The sequence below is a fragment of the Centrocercus urophasianus genome, unplaced genomic scaffold (assembly GCF_019232065.1).
Source record: "Centrocercus urophasianus isolate 14NV4802_14NV808 unplaced genomic scaffold, USGS_Curo_1.0 seq_25, whole genome shotgun sequence".
Lineage (NCBI taxonomy): Eukaryota > Metazoa > Chordata > Aves > Galliformes > Phasianidae > Centrocercus > Centrocercus urophasianus.
In genome coordinates, this window is record NW_024884811.1 from 14,706,202 (window position 1) to 14,727,046 (window position 20,845).

Consider the following 20,845-nt stretch of genomic DNA (forward strand, 5'->3'; position numbering starts at 1 on the left):
GGCCGGCATGGGGCGGGGCGGAGGCGCCGTACGCGGCCGTGGCGGCTCCGCGGGGTTTTTCTCGCGAGAGCGGGCGAGGTTTCCGGTGTTGTGACTGCGGGGCCGTAAACATGGCGGTGAGCCTCCGCGCCCGCTCGCTGAGGCACCTCCGCATTCGAGGTAAGGTGCCCGGCCGGGCCGCGCCGCCCGGTTTCCGGCGCCCCGCCGCCCCTCTCACCCCCCCCTCCTCCCCCGCCGCTTCCTTCTGTCTTTCCTCGTCTTTTTTCTCGCCGCCCGCCTAACGCTCTCTCCGCTTACTGTCCCCGTCCCCGCAGGTCGCAACGACAGCGGCGAGGAGAACGTCCCCCTCGATCTCAGCCGAGGTACGGCCCGGGGGCGCTGGGGGGCTGGTCGCCGCCCGTTCTCTGGCCGCGTCCCGCCGAGGGGAAGCGGCCTGCAGCTCGGGGCCGACCGCGGGGCCTTGCTGCCGCACGGAGGGGCTCGGGGAGCGGGGCGGGGAGAGCGGAGCGCGGCGGCGGGAGCTGCCGGCGGGCCGTGGGGAGCGGGATCGGCCGCGGGCGGAAGGCTGTGCGCGGACCCGTACCCTGAGGAGGCGGTGGGGCAGACCCGGGGGCGCCGCCGCGGCCGCGAATGGAGACGCGGCGCAGCCTGGGGCCGGGCGGGCGCCCTGAGGGAACCCCGCCGCTGCTCCCGCGGCCGCACGCGTGGCTTTGCTGCGGCTGAGTTAGCCCCTCGGAGGACCCCGCTGCGGTGATCGGGACATTCGTCTGCCGCTTGTGTGCCGACATGCCTTGCTACCCGCTGCTCTCGGAAGTACGTGGGGGACGAGAGGAAGGAAACAACAATAACGTGCTACACATTAACTAGTTCCCGCTTAGACAAATAACAGCTTGTTCTGTACCTGAATGCATTGTCTTTCTGCATGCTGGGCTCTTCCAAGAAGCAGGATAAATGCAGGAAACAAACTGCCTTCAGCAGCAGCAACCCTCCTGTGGATAGAAGATTTGCACCTGAGGCATGGGATAAAGTAGGAGCTTTATTGCTCGGCGCCGAGGCAGCTGCTCTCATGAATAGGTCCATTTTGCAAGGAGCTAGACAAGGAAGTAACATAATCGATGAGACGAAAGAGGGCTGTGAAATTTTGATATACCTAGACTTCAGCAAAGTCTGACACTGTCTCCGACTGTATTCTCCTGGCAAAGCTGGCAGCCCACGGCTTGGACAAGTACACTCTGCTGGGTAAAGAACTGGCTGCGTGGCCAGGCCCAGTGTGGTGGTGAATGGAGTTAAATCCAGCTGGTGATCAGTTACAAGTGGTGTTCCCTAGGGGTCAGTAGTGAGGCCTGTCCTGTTCAGTATCTTTATTGATGACCTGAATGAGGGCATTGATTGCACCCTCAGGAAGTTTGCAGATGACACCAAGCTAGGAGGAAGATGTTGACATGACTCAGGGTAGGATGACCCTACAGAGGGATCTGGACAGTCTGGGTTGCTGGGCTGAGGCCAATGGGATGAAGTTCAACAAAATCAATTGCTAGATCCTGCAGTTCAGTCATAACAACCCTAGACAATGCTACAGGGTTGAGACACAGTGGCAGAAATAGTGCAGGGGGGGAAATGGACTTGAGGGCATTGATTGATGCTCAGCTGAACGTGAGCTAGATGGCCAAGAAGGCGAGCAACATCCTGACTTGTATCACAAATAGTGTAACCTGCAGGAGCAGGGAGGTGGTTGTCCCCATTACTCAACTCTGCTGAGTCCCCGTCTTGAGTACTGTGTTCAGTTTTGGACCCCTCAGTACAAGAAAGACATCAAGGCCCTGGGTCGGCTTCATCAGAGGAAGGTCATGCTTGACCCATCTGGTGGCCTTCTATGATGGAGTGATGGCATCGGTGGATAAGGGAAAGGCGACCAATGTCATTTACCTAGACTAGAGCAAGGCCTTTGACATGGTCCCCACCACATCCTCATCTCCAAATTGGAGGGATGTGGATTTGATGGGTGGACCACTCAATGGAGAAGAAACTGGTTGAAAGCCCGCAGACAGAGGGTGGTCATCAATGGCTCCATGTCCAGGTGGGTGCCGGTAACGAGTGGTGGCCCCCAGGGGTCTGTCTTGGGACCGGTGCTCTTCAACATCTTTATCAATGACATTGATGTAGGAATCGAGTGCATCCTCAGCAAGTTTGTGGTGACACCAAGCTGAGTGGTGAAGTTGACACGGTGGAAGGAAGGGATGCCATTCAGAGGGACCTTGAGAGGCTAGAAAGGTGGGCCCGGGTGAACCTGATGAGGTTCAACATGGCAAAGTGCAGAGTTTTGCATTTGAGCTGGAGGAATCCCAGGCATCTGTACAGGCTGGAAAGAGCAGTCCTTGAGAGCAGCCCTGTGGAGAAGGACCTGGGGGTCCTGATAGATGAAAAACTTAATATGAGCCAGCAGTGTGCTCTTGCGGCTCGGAGGGCAAATGGTATCCTGGGCTCCATCAGAAGAGGGGTGGCCAGCAGGGACTAGGAAGGTGATTGTCCCCCTCTACTCTGCTCTTGTGAGACCCCATCTGGAATGCTGCGTCCAAGTGTGGAGCCCGCAATACAAAAAAGATAGGAAGCTGTTGGAGGGGGTCCAGAGGAGGGCCATGAAGATGATCAGGGGACTGGAGCACCTCTCCTATGAAGGCAGGCTGAGGGAGCTGGGCTTGTTCAGCCTGGAGAAAAGAAGGCTGTGGGGTGACCTCATTGCAGCCTTTCAGTACCTAAAGGGAGCCTACAGAGGGGAGGGGAATCAACTCTTTGAAAGGGTTGATATGTGTAGGACGAGGGGAAATGGTTTTAAGTTGAGGGAGGGAAGATTTAGGTCAGACATCAGGGGGAAATTCTTTACCCAGAGAGTGGTGAGGTACTGGAACAGGCTGCCCAGAGAGGTTGTGGATGCCCCGTCCTTGGAGGTGCTCAAGGCCAGGTTGGATGTGGCCCTGGGCAGCCTGGTTTAGCATTAAACGTGGAGGTTGGTGGCCCTTCTTGTGGCAGGGGGGTTGGAGATTCATGATCCTTGAGGTCCCTTCCAACCCTGGCCATTGTGTGATTCTGTGATCTGTGATTCTGTCATGTCTGGAGAAAGGCACCAAAGATGGTGAAGGCTCTGGAGTTTTAGGAGGAGCAGCTGAGGGATTGTTTGGTGTAGAGAAGAAGATGCTCAGGGGAGACTTTATTGCTCTATGACTACCTGAAAAGAAGTTTGTGGTGAGGTGGGGGTTGGCCTCTACTAGGTAACAGTGAAAGGATTAGAGGGAGTGAAGTTGCACAAGGGAAGATGCAGATTGAATGTTAGGAAAAACTTCTCTGAAAGAGTGGCAGAGGCTGGAAAGGGTTGTCCAGGAAGGCAGTTGAGTCACCATCTTTGGAAGCATTCAGGGAACTTTTAGATGTGGTTCTGAGGGACGTGGTTTAGTGGGCAGTATTGGTGGTAGGTGGACAGTTGGACTGGATAACCTTGGAGGTCTTTTCCAACCTTAATGATTCAGTGTGATTCCGTGTAAAGAAAGTATGAATACTGGCAGTATCTATAATAATTTTGGCTTGGAGTTAACCGTATCAACAGTTTCACCTCTAATTCTGTTCTTTTTTTTTTTTAAAAAAACTGATGTTTATTTTTAAAATTTTATTCTTAAGTGGTTTTATGTTTTACCTTGGACTGAAAGGTATCTGTGCCTGTATGTATCTTATTTAGAAGTACATTTAGTTCTCTGGAAAAGTTCTGAGTTCTTTTCAGTTTAAAGGAGCAGGGTCTTGTGTTCTACCTCCTCATCATGGCATGGATACAATTGTTTTAGTGTCTTTAACATTAAAGCCAGTGTAGCTTCATCAACAGAATGTGGGATGAAGGCCTAAACTGTCCAAACACATGACACAGCTGTTACTGTAAGTAGTGTTATCTGTTTGTGAAATTTACGGAATCAGGATTTTAATGAATGTGTTTAGTAACCTTTTTACATTGTGTAACACTGAGTTGTTCTGATGTGTATTGTTCTTCTGCAAAATTTAAATGCTGGAGTGGTAACTTTTAGATCTGTTGGAGATCTTTTACTCAATTCAAAAGGCATCTGTAGTAAGGGTTTTTTTATTTTTTTTTTTTCTTCCATGAGGTATTTTTAAGCCACCTGTAGATCCAGTGAGACTCTTACTGGTAACAGGTAACCCTTACCAAAAGTAAAGGATTTGGTTGGTTTAGACAAAAACACTGGCCAGTAATGATATAGAGAATTTTGAATATAAAGCTAAAATACAAATGAAAATGTCTCAGTGATCAGCTAATTAAGCTAGATGATAGTCTGATTGCCTCACTGAACACACAGTGCATGTTCTTTTTCCTACTGTTAGAATAGTTATATAAGCAATTAGTTTAAATATTTTAAATTCTCATACTTCTGTATAGTTACACTGTTTAGATTGACTATGCTGATGGCATAGTTTTCCCACATGGCTCACATTTTTAGTAACTTAAAATAATATTCTATTGTTCTTTGTTTCCCCAGCTAACTTTGTGTAACCTGGAGTATCTGAGTTGGGTGAAGTAGAAAATTGCCACCAACAAGGCATCAACCATATATTTTAGCTACAGCGATCTCCTTGTTATTATGTGAATTCCAATTGGTGTTGCCTTGTGTTAAGCAGATTCTCATGTAAGCCACATCTTTTTTCCTCTCTACAAGTCAGACCTTTAGTAGTTCGTAGCTGTGGACAGTGTAGGGGGCCAGTGCTGATGTGAAGTATTTCAGAACTAAGAATAGATGAAGGGAGAGTGCTAGCCCTGCTTATGCTGCTTTGGGTTCTGCTTCTTTCTATCTCTTAGTGCAGAGTACTCCAAGAATACCTTGCTGCATGCAGAGTTGATCTGTCTTTTCCTTATCTGTCTGTTCCTGTCTGCTGCTGTTGCTTGGGGGTTACCAGTGTTTCCCAGAACGCACCATGTAGTTTTCTTGTTATGTTATTTTTATCATGCCTAGCATAGTGAATTTCACTCCTTGGAACTTTTTAGCATTCTTCATTTTCAAAAATGCTACTGTAATGTTTATGAAAGGTGTTTTGTATTGCGGTGCATTGTGTGTTTGAGCTGTTATTGTTGTTTGTTTTTTGAAAGTTTTCTGTTGCTCAGGTCAGGCTATTCTTTTAAGACAATTCCAATGAATCTTATGTGGTGACAATGGTTTTCTTAACCCCTTTTCTCCCTATAAAATCAATTTTCTGAAAACATGGTCAGGTCTGGAAAAATAATCCCTAGCACAAATAAGGTTGGGCAATGTACTGGTACAGTAAAGATAAAAATGTGAAGATATAGGTTAAACTGGTTGTGTTTGACTATTTAAGGATATATATTGACTCATCTTTTGATTATAAAATTTAATTATTAATTGGGATTCATTGTATACTCCACTTTTGGCCTTGTGTTATATTACCTTCTCAGAATAGAAGAGGAAAAGGAGGACAGATTCACCAGTAGCACAACTCCCATTGCAGTCATCTGGAAGGAATTAGCGATGGGATGAGGCAGACTGGTTTAATTAGACTCCTGAAATCAAACTCCTAACTACTTAAAGCCAGAGAGGACAATTGGAATTATTGACCAGGTTATCACATTCAGTAGGAATTCTTGCTTTGAGTCTGTTTGTGGTCTGTCTGTAACTGTGCTGCAAGCATTTCATACTGTTAGCATAACTCATCTTAGTTCCTAACTGCTTTGCAGGGGTTCCTAGCTGAACCTGTGAGCTCCTGTACCTCCCAGAGCTCTAGACGTTCTGCAAGACTTGTGTAATATTTCTTGCTTTGCTCCTGTCTGTTACAGAATTTACTTACAAACGGATTTTGAAAATTGGTTACTGCTTCAGTATTGCCTTATGCTGCTGTGACCCACACCCCTGCTTTGGGGCCTATTAGCTGCTGTATGGGCTCTGGCAGTCTGAATGAGAACTATTCTTTATAGTGCCTTATCTGTAGGCAGCGTCCTTTTTATGTGCTTTGTTCAAGAGAGCCCCATATTTGTGTGTGTTCCTGTAGTTCTGAGCCTGCAGTGTCTATCAGGAGCTTTCCAGAGGTTGTTTATTCCCTGCTGTGTTTGTGAGATAGAAGGGTGCAGATAGAACTGCTGAGGACGGGTGAGCCAAGTTCATGACTCAGTTTCCTTCTTTTCAAGGGTAACAGTCTTCACTTTTTGACGTTGTGCTTTTTATTAAATGAAATGCACCTTCTCGATCTTCAATTTATAATCGGTAAATATGCATTACAAGATGCTGCTTGATTTAGCAGCTTTTTTGGTACTAATTTGCTTTTGTGCTGAGTCTTAGTTACAGTGAGAGACAAGTATGAATAAAGTAGCTGAGAATTGGCTTTTTTTCTCCTTGAGAGTTAATTAATTGGCATGTTGCTATCTGAAAAAATATTGTTTTCCTTTTTTCCCTCCCTTCTCCATCATTTCAATCTAACACATGGGAATTCTGTTAGACCACAAAATTTGACATATTGCCTTTCTCACTGTGCTAACGTCACTTTAAATTGTGTTATATCTGATTCCATGTGCCCACGTGGCAAATTATAATGCACTGAATGCAGGACAAAAGTCTCAGGAGGCTATTTGCATTTTGCTGTCCACAAAAATGTTGGGGGGTTCAAGGGTTATTTGAAAGGTAGTTAAAGAAGGCTGAGTTTTGTTTCCAGATTCAGCTTGAGACTTGGTGACCACTTCATTTCCAATTTGCTTCATCAGTAAAAAAGGAAGCAGGGAGGAATGCTGCCCACCTGCCTAATATTGAGAGCTTAAGTTGTGGGGGAGGGTGTGTGTGTGTGTGTTGAGAGGGGGAATGATTTTGGAGTCCTTACAAGAAGGCAGTAAAGAAGACGTGGAGATGCTGGTTGGTGTATGCTTTCTTGATGGCTCAGAGGCAGTCTTCTGCTTTAATGGCAAGACTCTTACAGAGGAACTGCCCATTCTTCTTTGCATACTGTTGTGATACATGATCTGGCTTGAGGATATGGAAAAGCAGAGCTCCTCTGCTTCTAAAAACATGATTTTAAAAATACCCAAATAAAATGTATGAGCAGCTTTTGCCCTTACTTCGCAGTCTGCCTTCATTGGTTGGGTTACAGTAATAGGATGGTTGTATTAGCAAATCACACAGAGCAAGCTGGTTTTTGCTTCCTTCTTTGAGAATCTGTAACAGAGCTGTAATAGTAGCAAGAAGGTATTTAGCAACAGCTTTTTGCAGCTCAAGGATGTGGAGAGTCAATCTAGGAAGCAGTTGAAGGGTTGTCTTATGTGCCTGGCTGTCTGAACAATTCTCAACCTCACTGTTTTTGAATATAGGTGCTTTAATTTTTTTAAAAACAGTTTAGACTTCAAGAGGGGAACTAATTGCTAATGGCAGCCTGATAGCTTTTTAGACAACATGTAACCTTTTAGTAGATTTTAAAAGCAGGGGAATTAGGGGGACTCAGCATACGCACTCCAAAATTAAGACATACGCTTAACTATCTACACATGTCCTTTGAGTTGCCATTGTTTTGGAATTTGTATAGTGTAGTAGCCTGGTTAGATTAATAACACTCGCATATTTTTGGCTGTACTTTCTAAAATATTATTGCTTTTACAGTGGTAAGATTTTTCATAACTACTGAAGTAGTTTGTGCTTTTACAGTATTTTCACTTTCATTTCTTGAAAACAGGATCTACATCTTTGAGGGGGAAAAAGTCATGAAAAGGCAATTCTAAAAACTTGATTTGCATCCATACTTAGTATTAAGGTATCTGCAGGAGCTCAGCATTCCACTGTCTTTGAATATCTGTACTCATGTTTTTTATGAGTGAGTTTTATGTTTTTACTGTAGTGGTTCAAATTGGTCTACAAATCTCAGCACTTTATTTCTGAAGGGCGGAAATTACAATTGCCATTCTTAATATCTTGTGATTTCGTTTTGTATTTGACAAAAGAGATTGTTTTGATATTTATACTAGTATAAGTAAGTTCTTAGGTATGTAAGCAATGCTGTGTTTTCACAACAGTATAGTCTGGTTTTTATGGCCTTTTTTGGGTGTCTGGTTAGAGTCTTACAAACTTCTGAAGTACCGAAATCTCTAGTGTGTTACCTTCTTGACAGGAGTGTTTTATTATTTGTCATAAATACTTTTCTGCCTTTTTTATCGTTAGCTTCCTTCCTTGTTTTAGACTAACACAATGCTTAGTTTCTGCTTTTTTTTTTTTTTTTTTTTTTTTTTTTTTTTTTTTTTTTTGTCAGAGCCTACTCAGGGCAGGTGCTATGTAAAGAAATGCACAGCCTTCATCATAATTACAGTGAATAAGGAAGCTATGTCAACAGTAGCCTTCCCAGGAAGAAATACATCAGACTTTAGTCCTATCTTGCAATCTTTAAGCAGTTTACCAATTAGCTAGCAAAGCTGAAAGTTTTTTCTTATCAACTTAGAGAAGATGCTCAATATCAACATTATAAGTGAGAAGAAGCAACTTATATTAAAAAATGGCTATTTACAAACTGGTTAGATCCCATACAGATCCCAGCATTGCAGTAAGGAGTTGATGATGAAATAGTAGCTGAATAGTTTTGGGAATCTGCTGAAAAATTGGTTATGCATTTTATCTTTCAGATTGAATTGTACTGCTGCCTGTGTCGTATAATTTTTGAAATTACATGTTACCTACCCAAAAGACAGGCTAGTTTTCTTAGAACTAAGATATAAACATGCAGCGCTAGGCTTTGAAAACTACATAATAGATTACATAAAATAAGAGGTTTGCTTTTCACTGGAAGTGTTTTTTTACTGTATGCAAGTAGGCAGATGCTTGTTCCACAACAAAGGTGATTGCAGACTGAGCAGCTCAGGGATGGTCCCTTTCAATGCAGAAGGGAAAATGCCACAGCTGTATACAAGCGCTGGCCAGTAGTTGACAAACTGCTTTGACTGGAACACTTGGAACTTTCATAATAAAATGTTTTGATTTATTGTAGCTTAGAAATCTCTGCAAGTATCTTCATTTAGAAGCAATGTTGTTTCATTTGTTAACCATCTGCTTTGGTGATGGAAAACTTGTGTGAATGGATCAGAAGAAAAAGGTAGCAAAACTTCAGAACATGGTTAGTATAGAAAGTATTCACCAACTCCTTGCAGCTGTTGAAGAGGATAAATAAGTGAGAAAATGGCTTAAAATGAAGAAAGGAAAATCCTATTTACAGTTGTATTTTTGTAGTTGTCTGACTGAATTATTATATCTCTGTAGGACTCATGTTCTTACATTTTTGTTGTATTATTCACTGGTGTACCAAGATGCATCTAAATAGTTGCTTGAATATGTGTGAGTACATATTATGACCAAGTCCAAATTCTGGCTGAACAGCAATATTCTTGGAATCCAAATTAATTGATAATTTAGACTGAGTGATGGAGACGTTATGGAAGTTTCCTGAAAGATGAGCTTTTGTGCTACTTGTTATTTTGGCTGCATGTGATCTTTTAGGCAAGAAGGTGTTCTCCAGCAGTTCAGCAATCTTTTTCTTCTTTTTCTTCTTTTTATTTATTGTAGAAATTAAATATATTTAATTGTGTGAGACATAAACTAAAAACAAAGATTCTGAATTTCATTTCAGTTGGAGAAATGTGAAGTTAAGAAAATTTTAGGCTGCTTATTAGTGATAATATGAATAACCTGATGGGTCAATAAGAGGATGTCAAAATGGTGAGAATGGGATGGGACACTCTACCCACATTTGAAATGGATATAGATAGTTAGCACTTTTTTGGTCAAAGTGAAAGAGGTACATCTTAATTTCCCAGTTTATGTGGAATATAATGTTTGTGAAATGAGCAGCTACTGTTGATGTAACAGTATAGAACATGAGTAAGAAATTAGTTGTTTGCAAGTATAAGGTATTTAAAACAAAACAATGTGACCTTGATTAATTGAAAAATATACAAATACTCTGAAAGAGTAACAAAGAATAGCTTTATTAATTTTTTCAAATAAAAATATATGGTAATTGGTATGGAGATTTGATGATTATTTTCTTTTTAGCTGCATTAAACTGTGGCTTCCTTGTTGAAGTTTATAGGGATTATAATGAAAGTATATATCGCTTTAAAAATTGACAGTTTCTTCATACAAAAAGAAGATATCAGGAACAGCTATTACCTGAAAATTACTGCTGGGGAAAAAAAAAAAAAAAAAAAACCACAAAAAAACAGGCAACAGAATAAAGCTGTGATTAATCTTCTTCCTTTACCTCCTGAACGTAATATCAGAAGTGAGCTTTAGCAACCTCAAACTTAAAGAATTTAAAATGTGTTCAGCTCCTGTTAGCAAACTGTTTGTGATTCTCACAGGTAGACTTGCTGGAATTTTCTTTTGTGAAATAAAAAAAAGTGGGAAAGTGGAAAAACGTTTGTTTTCTGTTCCCATAAATGTGGCTAAATGTAATTTGTTAGGCTAGCAAGTTTCTTCAGCAAGATGGCTAAAATTTCACCATAGAAAAGTCTTTAAATTAGATGTCTTCTGCGCTTAAAAATTTGTGCGTATATCTTGTGAAATCTGCAGTGTGATTATGACTTTTCCTGCCCTTTCTCTGAAAGTAACTGTTAGGGGAGAATAAAGGCTTTGAACAGTTAATCACAACTGTGAGTAAATGTCCTCTCTGCAGCTTCTAACAGTCATCATCCTGTGTGCTATTTAGAAATCTTCTAGTTACAGTCTTCTGAAGAGGTAGTAATCACATCATACAATCAGCGTAGTGTAAAGAGTTCCTGCTGCTGTTGGTGCTGTTTGTGAATTACCTACATTTTGCAGTTGTTTACCTTTATTCATGTTTGGATTTGCAGCTATTAGTTTGCTCTTTCTCTATATTGACAAATTGCCCCTTTGTCTTTATCAGCAGACTGGGTGATCCCACCTCAGGGTACTGGAGTTAAGTTATTGCTAATTGCGTGAGACCCTGTGGAGCAAAATTTTTCTGGGGACATTGGGCAGCCACAGGCACCTTGCAGTTCATCAGTAAGGGCCATTCAGTTGGACTGCATTTATGTTTTTGGGTTCTTGAACAAATTAAAATGTTTGCAGACAGGATTAAAGTGCTACTTGGGAAAATATTCTTAGATATGATCAAGTTCCTCCCTTTCAGAAATTTTCTGCTAATGTCAGTGATAGTATTATTAACCTGCTTGTTAGCTCAGTAGTATTCAAGGAGATGCATCATCAAAATTACTTTGAGTAGTTTTGAAAGAAAATTTGCGTGATACACAAACCAAACAGTAGTGCATGATGTGAAGCAGTCAGTGCACATCTTTTTAAAGCTACTGGAAATTATGTCTGGCCTGAATTCTCCTTTTAGAATTCAGGAAATAAGAATATTAGTTGGAGGGATTAAACATAAATTTCTAAACCATTACAGTAAGCTTTTATCCCCCATTCAAATTATTACATGATCTAGAAAATACTGATGTCAAGCCACTGAGTGCGGTTGATGCACCAGAGGGGTGGGTTGCCATCCAGAGGGACCAGGGACCAAGAGAGCCTTGAGCACTGGGGCCAGGTACACATCATGTGGTTCAACAAATCCAAATGCAAGGTCTTGCACGTAGGTTGAGGCAACCCCCATTACCAATGCACTCTGGGAAATGAAAGGACTGAGTTCAGCCCTGCCAAAAAAAAAACCAACCAGGGAGTTCTGAGAATGGCAAGATGGACATGAGCCAGCAATGTGCCCTTACAGCCCAGAAAGCCAACCATATCCTGGGCCGCATCAAAAGATGCATGGCCAGTAGGGTGAGGGAGTTGATCCTGCCCTTCTTCTCTGTGCTGGTGAGGCCTCACCTGGGGTACTTGTCCGATATGGAGTCCTCAGTACAGGAGAGACATAGACCAATCATGTCCAGAAGAGGAGCACAAATGTGATCCAAGGACTGGAACACCTCTCCTATGAGGACAGACTGAGAGAGCTGAGGCTGTTCAGCCTGGACAGAAGGCTGTGAGGTGACCTGAGAGCGGCCTTTCAGTATCTAAAGGGGAGGAAAGAAGGGGGCAGACTTTTTAGCAGGGTGGTGACAGAATAAGGGGAAATGGTTTCAAGCTTAAAGAGAATAGGTTTAGGTTGGATATAAGGAAAGTCTCCTCTACAGTGAGGGTGGTAAGGCAGTGGAACAGGTTGCCTGGAGGTGGGATTGTTGCCCCATCCCTGGAGATTTTGGCCCTGGGCAACCTGATCTAGCTGCGGATGTCCCTGTTTGTTGCGAGGGAGTTAGACTAGATGACTATTAAAGGTCCTTTCCAACTTTAAGGATTCTTTGAATCTGTGACTAACTTGATTTCCATATAACATAACCAATGTTACAGATCTGGCAAAGGGTTGTCCTCCAACTGTTTACCTTTTTACCAACTTTTCAACAAAATAGCTGTGGTACTGGGTTGTTCCTGCCTTGCAGCCTGCTTTTGGCAGCAGATAATTGGTACAATAAAGAGAATAGGAGAGCGGGAGCATAGTCACACTGCCACGGAGCTTTTCCCGGCCTCTAGCAGTTCATGATTGAGTTTGTTTTTCCTTCTTTGTTTTTAATTAATATCTGAATTTCTGTGTGGTAGAGCAAATTCTTTTAGACTGTAACTGTATGTACTGGAAGAATGTATATCAGTATTTTAATAGGAAGTACTAACATCAGGACTTCTGTTTGGAGTCTAATTTCAGCTTGATTTTAATAATTAGCATGTTCATCTGTTACTGTAGAAAGATGGAAATATGTTTTGCGTGGGGGAGAAAAGTATGTGAAATATAGAAGATTGTACATTGGTAAGGCTCTTGGCACATCTGTCTGATGTTTGAGAGCTCCAGCAATTCTTAATGTGCTGAACAGACAAATTACTGAATGAATTTTGAAACCTATCTTGGTACCTTATGTAATTGTAACTTGAGACTTATTTTCAAAATTAATATTTGAGGAAACTTAGGCAGGATAATTGCGTGTATATTACTCTAAAGAATCACTTGTTTATCAAAAACAAGTGTTGGTTTTATCGTTTGGAATGGGTTTTCTTTGGTTATGTCTTGCAGTGTTCAAAGTTTAAAGGTATTTTATGTTGTCTCTAGCAGTCTAAAATCACTTAAGTGATGCAAAGCCTTCAGCTTTGTTCAGTGCTTTTGTTGGAGCTTTAGATGCTATGAATGTTGTGAACATTTTAAATATAAACCTATTGTTCTTGAGTTCTAGTAGTAAAAATAAAACAACGCTGTCTACAAATGTAGTATACAAGATGACATACTGTGAATAATTAACATAGTCCAAGGGTGAGAATGTATGCTTAGGTTGAGGTTTTCTACAAGCATGATCTGAATGGATTGGTTTGATATATAGTATTCTAAGAGGGCAACTTGGAAAATTGTACATTTCTTGAACTGATCTCCACACTTGAAGGTTAATGCAATGTAAGAATGTTATTAAATGTCACCTTGGGAATCTTTTTTAAAAAAATGTTTAATTTGCATTAGTTTATATATTGCATCTGCAGAAGTCTGTACAGTCACAATAGGCTCTTAAACTTTACTTGCTTGTTTACTTACAGAAGTATATGCAATAAAGTACATATGAGAGATTAAATTCATGAATGTAATCCTGATACAAGTCTTTTTCGTTCTGAGATCCTCGCTTTTTCTGGATTCTGGTTTTTATATGTTGTTTCTTGTATTGCTTTCTAGACATTTTTGTAAATATGAAGCTTAATTTCTGTCTAATTGCAGTAGAGGAGCAATTCTTTTGCTTTCTTAGCTAACTAATATCTCTCCAGATGTACTTTCTCTATTGCTGTGCTGCTTTCATGTATTCTTAGCCTTCTTGAGCAGCATGAGTGAAAATAAGCTTAGTACTTCTATTTTCTCTTCTCATGATCTGGACTTTTTCTGTTGCATTCAAGCTAGAGTGCTTTATGTATTGTTCACCTATGGAAAATATAGGAAACCACCTAAATTTGTGCTTGCATCCTGCTAGAATCACTGCTTTTGGTGAACTGTATGGGAATGTTCTGAGTTGTTAAACCTAGGGCTTGTAATACATCGTTTAATTTTTTTTTTTTTACTTTTAAAATTTTTGGTGGTAACTTAGCAACACTTGCATGTCACTTTATACCAGAGCAAAGCATATGGCACCTTAGAAATTCAAGTAATAGTTTTATCTGCAGTCATAGAGTGAGTCTGTACTGCTTTGTTCTCAACACAGTAGTATGTGTGTAATGTTCAGATGCAGAGACGATTCTCTGTAATTGTTTTTTCCTTTAGATTGAAGGCATATTTCAGTATTACTGTGTTTTGTTTTTTGGAAGTCATAGGCTGAAAGTGTACCATTCATACACTAGCTTGTTTTTTTTTTATTCTGGCAAAGTTTGGTTCTCAGTGTGTCCGTATCAATAATTCAGAAGTTATCTCTTTCCTTTCTTATGTAGTTGTCATTTCTTCCGCTGATCTCTGAACTTCTTGGTTTTTCTTCTGTATAGTTTCCACATGTTGAATTGGATGTAAGTTAAGAATATTTCATATTATTAGAATGGTTTACAATGGATGGATATAATTTCTCTTTGGCATTTCATTGCTTTTTTTTGATTTATGGTCAAAAACCATTTTATTGGATTGATTGCCTGTCATCTAGACTTGCATCACACCTCTGAGTAACAGATTCCTCATAATTCATTGCTTTAATAACTGATAACTCATGGCTATTTCAGTGGAAACAAAGAACAGTGTATTAATGTTCATAGATATTTCCTTCATTTTGTTCTTCAACAAGCCACCAAAAGCAACCTTGTAGCATTTGATTATGTAGCAGTTAGTCTTAAAAAAACAAAAAACTGTACTAAACATAGAGGTTCAAGTTAAGTAAGGTCACAGAATCATTTAAGGTTGGAAAAGATCACAAAGATCTCATTCCCATTGTATGAGGAAGGTATCTCCTGTGACATTATTCTTACACAATTACTAAATGCTTTGCTTCAGTTAAGTACAGTTTCCTTCTTTAAGAAAAGTATTTAGCCAAATTTAGTCTCTTATCTCATTTCTTGTCACTTTGATCCTAGTATGTGTGATAGCAGCCATAGTGCTGTCTTTCACTTGAGTTTACTTGGTGTTACGTGTTGTGTTTTCTGTGCTCAGCCACTGACCTGGCATCTCAGAGGTAATGTGTATGTAAGCATACACTCCTCAATTTAACTCATGCCTAACTTCAGAGTTACTGAATTATTTGTATGTTAAAGCCTGCCATTCTTGTTTGCTTGTTATTGGCTTATGCATAACAGAATAATTAATTGACTTGCTGCTAGTGCATGTGGTCAGCAATGTATGCCAGGGTCGGGAGGAGGGGAGTTGTCACACCTGGTAACATAGCTGTTGCTGGTCCTGTTTCATTTCTGCATTGGATGGAGCGTTGTTTTGTGTAACTGGAGCTCTGTGGTGATGTTATTTTCTCTCAGGAGAATGAGATCTGTCAGAATGCGTCGTGATTTCTCACTGAGGAAAAAACTGTTACAGTCCTGAAGGGATGAAAAAATGAGTCAAATGCTAAAAGGCCACAGGAGTTTAAGAACAAACATTATGAAACAACATTGAAGACTTGATGTATATGCATCTGTGAATTACTTTAAGGTGTAGAGTGACTGAAGTGTTGAGGCTAGGGTTTTTGAAATATCAAGTGCTGCTGTGGGCTAAAGATGATATGTACTGGACTTTATGCTGCACTGTTATTCAGTACAGACAGCTATGGATTAAGAACTCTATGCTTGGTGTAATGAGAATACCCACAACATAGAGATCTGCTACTTCCATAAAGGAAAAGCAGATACGTAGAAAATCAGACAGTAATGATCATAAGGCTAAGCTGTTGCAAAACACAGATGTCCTGGCTTGGAAGTTTTGTATATATCAAGCTTTTAGATTTGAGACAGTGGCTTTCCATATGTTGATCAGGACAACTTGCCGAGTGTAGATGTGCAGGTAAAAATAAAGTGCCTGACTTTTATCTAATGAGTCACTTCAGCTGAAAGGGGCATGTCTTTGTTCCACCACTGTCTACGAATGTTTCGGTGTCTGAGACTTGTGTAGCTTGTTCCATGGGTTCAGGACTGGGTCCAGTAACCCAGCAGAAAACCAATGCAACCAAAAGAATGAGAAGTAGACTGCAGAGTTAGTTAAGCAGAAACATTTTTAGGTGGAGCTGGCAGATGCCAGAGTAGTGTAAAGGATAAGGTGTATCCTACAGAGGGGACAGGGCAGGGGGAAAGAAGGTAAGGGAAGGAGTTGTGTATTCTTTGTCTGAGGGGAGCTCTGATCGGCTCAGTCATTTTGCACAACTCCACCCTCAGAATCACCATGGGAAAGAATGTGAAAATATTTTGTTGTTGTTGTTGTGGGCTGACTCACAATGAGTCAGCATCTCAGTGATAAATGAGGTAAAGTGGGGAAATAATAGACTGCTCTGGGGGTCTAAAAAGTTTGTAGCTTCTCTTCGTCTTTTTCAGATAGAAAAGCAAGAGATACTGAGGAAAAAGGGTGCATTAACCAAAGCTAAGAAATGTCTGCCGCAGTGGTCTGACATGAGATATTAAACAAACAAACAAAAAAATCCTGTCCTTGCTGACACCAACATGTACTGTTAAGCTTGATAATGAAGTATAAAGGCCAGGATATTTATTCTCTGGGAGGTCATTCTCAGACTGCATGCCATGGGGCTTTTTTGTATGTCAGGGCTAAACTGTTCTTTAGGGTTGTTGAATGGTGATTTTTGGTAATAAGGTGTGCAGTATTGGGTCTGATCTTCGATAAATAGAAAGTACTGTTGCTTGTTTGAGAGAATCCAATGTGCATTTTATCTATTTTCAAGTCCCTTTAGAGGAAGGGACAAAACAGTAAAAAGCTGCATCTCCACTGGTAAAATCACATTACTTTGTTTTAATTACTTTATGTTAACAATGGGTCTGCCTACCTTCCTACTGTTGTTATTTTTAATTAAAAAACTTTTTGGAATATCTGAATATACTTTCTACTCCTGGAAATGTATCATCTATTTCAAAGAACATGAAAAAACGGATAAATATCTCTTGAGTTTAAAACATCACAATTCTTAGAAAACAGAATGGAAACAACTCTTCCCAAGACTAAAGCAAGACTTCAATGGACAAGTTTGATCCAAAGTAACTCTTTTGTTCATTCTGATGAGAGTGTGCTTTTAGGGAGTATTTATTTCTTTACTGTCTTGGTTTTTGCGGTATTCTTTTTCCTCCAGTGCTTTGGCTCTTGATTTCGTTGAACTGTGAGCAAGATAACTTGCTGTATTAGTATGATCAACTTGATAGCAGGAATGCCTGTTGAATTCTCACTGTGTTGCAGATCTGTTGCTAAGGTCCCTATCTTGCTTCAAAGTATTTGTATGCTAGTGCTGCGTTTCTGGGAAACACTTGGCTGCTCTGCTAAGCACTGCAGAGATGGTTTCCATCAAACCTTCCTGTCTGTAGGAGTTACACCGTTTCAGAAAGAGAAGGATATTAGAAAAGATACTCTAACTGCTCTTTTTCATGTGCGTAGAATAAAATGATTTTGCACGTTTAAACTGGGCAGCTATTTCATAGAGGTATGTCACTGCTACAGAATTGTTATAATTGGACACGATGATGTAATCATGTCCTAGCTTCTTCATTTCCACATTGTCTACTCTGTTGTAGGGCACATGTTACTTGGTTCCAAGTTATGCCCACAACATCAGGCAACCAAACAGAAATGTTTATTCCTAGTGATACAGCAGAAATTTACTAGGTGATCTCATATCTTTTCTGACCATATGGTAAGCTTAATTTTTGGAGGTTTACTTTCCATGTGTAACCATCTGCATTTTCAAAATCTGAAATTACGTACATGTTTCTACTAATTTAGGAAAGCTATTGTTTCTGTTTGTTCTTCATAGAATGTTCTGGAGAGCTCAGAGACTGCTCTTACTGATCTTTCTTGTGGTATAAATGGGGTTATGTTACAGGTCCAAACCCATAACAGGTCAAGAAGTAGAAATCAGCTGAACTATTTTCAGAGAAATCAACTTATGAGGAAGTTGTTTTCCTCTTCTGTGTTCCCTTGAAATTAGGGGTTATGGTATGAACTATTTGTACTGCTATAACTGTTCCAACCTGCTTATCTTTGACGTTTCTCTGTAAGACTTGATTTGTTGCAAACAGCTGAAACTCAGTTAAGTCCTGGAAAAGTAAGCTGTACAAAAGAATCCTGTACTTGGAACAGACAGAAAGTTTTGTTCACTTAATTCCTATGATTTTATTGAAGATTTTGCTGTCCCTGTTACAGAGAAGGAAAGGAGGGTCTGAACAGATACAAAGAAATGTTCCAATTGAAATATAAAGCTTATTGCTTAATTTCACTGTGCATCATATTTGGAAAGAGAGGGTGGCTGTTCCTGATAGCTAACCATGTATTCCTGGTTTGTGGAAGAGGGTATTTTGTGTAAAGCTGGCGATGCTGGGAGTCAACCTCATCTAAAAATCCAGCTGATCTTTTGTCTAAAAAATAAAAATAATTTAAAAAATCCTAATTACGGGGTGTGATAGTAGCTTAAGTCCCTGTTATCGGTGTAGTTGAACCAATTGATTCATCTTACTCTAGAGAGAACGCCTTGCAGCTATTTAATATTTTTAGGATGCAGAGGTTGATAGATGAGATCTCTGTGGACTACATTAGGAGCTGAGACATCTAGAACAGGGTTACATACAAGAATCAAGGAGCTTCCATGTAGTCATCTGTCTTTTAAGTAAATTCTGCCTAGAATTCCTGAAACCTCTTTGCTCTCTATTATGTTCCAAATACATCCTTCAGATTACTAGTTATGTCTGCTTCTTTAAACTTACTGATCATAAGCTAGAGAAGCTGGTAATAAATTCAGCTTGCAGTATAGAAAGATAGTGAGAAGGTGCTTTCTTCCGTATCTGCTTTTGGTTTCCTTACAGAAAAATATGCAAATACGCTTGCAGGATGAATGGGGAAGTATGAGAGTTTTATTAACACACCACAACTTTAGTTGTAGCTGCCTATGCTATGGTAGGAAGCAAGTTTCTTTCACTGGAAATTTGCACTGGGCACAAAAAACACAGCTTTCCAGATGTTCAGTGTTTGGAACTCTCAAAGCTTTTTCTTAAGAATGTTTTTTTTTTTTTTTTTCTTCTTTTTTTTTGGTAACAGTATATTTCAGTTGTTCATGTCTCCATCCTTTGTATTTTATTTCAAACTGTGGTGCTGTTGACAGCATTGTAGTGCTTGGTATCACAAAATACAGTGTCTAATCAAAGATCCACAACAATCTTGCAATCAAGAAAATTGTTAAAAACTGTTCTAACTGGGTTCTGCTGAGTACAGAGCTTGCTGAGTTTGATATAGTAGATGTGTGCATCTCTGTGACCAGGCCTGTTCTGTGCTTTTTGTCCTACTCTATGTGTACCCCCTAAGACAGGAAAATATGTCTTCTCCCATGTTCGGTAGTCCTTTTCTGTTTCTCAGCAAAATATAGGGCCAACAGCTGGTGTCTGAATCTTGTTAATATGGAGAGCAGAAAAGTTTTTTCTTCCAAAAATCCCACTGACTCCATTTGGAGAGGGGGAGGAAATAAAGTCATGTGGTGAGGTAATAAAATGTCTTTTTACGTCAGTGGAAAGCCTGTGAGTTTACTAATTGTCTTTAAAATACAGAGGGAGTAACAATTAGTTAAGAGATACTAGACTGGAGTTTGAGTCATTAAACAAATATTTTTGTAAACCTAAGATATTGATTAAAATCTGCTTTGAAGAGGAGCGAGACTCCTATTTTAGGCTTCATCACTTATTTTAAGGAACTTGGGTGTACCTGGCTTTGATCCTAGACATAAATCCAACTGATGCAGATCATTTTCCTTCAAGCAGCATGTTTAGTTAGGAGGAGGAAAATACCATGCTTTGGAAACTGCATGTTGGATGCATGTTTAGATTTGATTTTTTTGAATTGTCTTCTAATAACCCATCTTTTTTCCAGAACCCTGTGATAATATGAGAGAGATTCTTCAAAATGTGGCCAAGTTACAAGGCGTATCAAATATGAGGAAACTAGGTCACTTGAACAACTTTACTAAGGTACGTGCTCATATGTGGTCAGATGGACAAAATGCTTTGCATGTACTCTTTCAGATGCCTGTAAGATTCATCAGACAGTATAATAAAATAGCATGTGAAAATTTACAAGATTTGGGAGAGGGAAGGAATAAACGAGCAAGCAAACAGGTGAATACAAAGTCATGCTGAAATTTGCGTCTGCTGACTGACTTTGTAGTACTGTAGTGCTTAGCAATTGTCTCCTAATTCAGGGATTAAGTTGCTCAGATTGAGCTGAAGAATTGCTTCATGCTTCACAGGATTGAATAAAATATCTGAAATGTGTGATTCTCTGGATGTTAACTGACAAAGCATGGTGAGGGGGAGGGCTGTATTAGGGAGCATGATAGGCAGCGGCTTGAGCAGTGTTAACGCTTTTATTCAGTATGAAAGCTGTCAACTTCCACTGTTGATAATGAAAAAGACTTAAAGGATCAATTTCACTAAGTGATCTATATTGCTGATTTGAGGTTGGTTTTTTTTTTTTTTTTTTTCAAATTGAAAGTTCCTGATCATGGGGCTATAAATGATCTTTGCTTGAAACTTTGATAGGTATATTGGGAGATGCCAGGATTCAAAGTTTTAATAACTTCTGAATGAGAGATGACAGAGTCAGGAAAGAGACTGTGAAAGACTCTCAGAATGACAGC

At 40.3% G+C, this 20,845-nt stretch overlaps 1 protein-coding gene across 1 annotated transcript in view; it reads left to right on the forward strand.

Moving 5' to 3' along the window:
• The first annotated feature begins 100 nt into the window (after positions 1-100).
• The window catches only part of RICTOR (RPTOR independent companion of MTOR complex 2), an 83,796-nt gene continuing 63,051 nt past the window's right edge, over positions 101-20,845 (forward strand). The window contains exons 1-3 of the mRNA XM_042825547.1: positions 101-159; positions 315-362; positions 20,080-20,177. Of these exons, the coding sequence (XP_042681481.1) occupies positions 111-159; positions 315-362; positions 20,080-20,177 (195 nt within the window). The 5' untranslated portion in view covers positions 101-110. The remainder of the gene's footprint in view (positions 160-314; positions 363-20,079; positions 20,178-20,845) is intronic.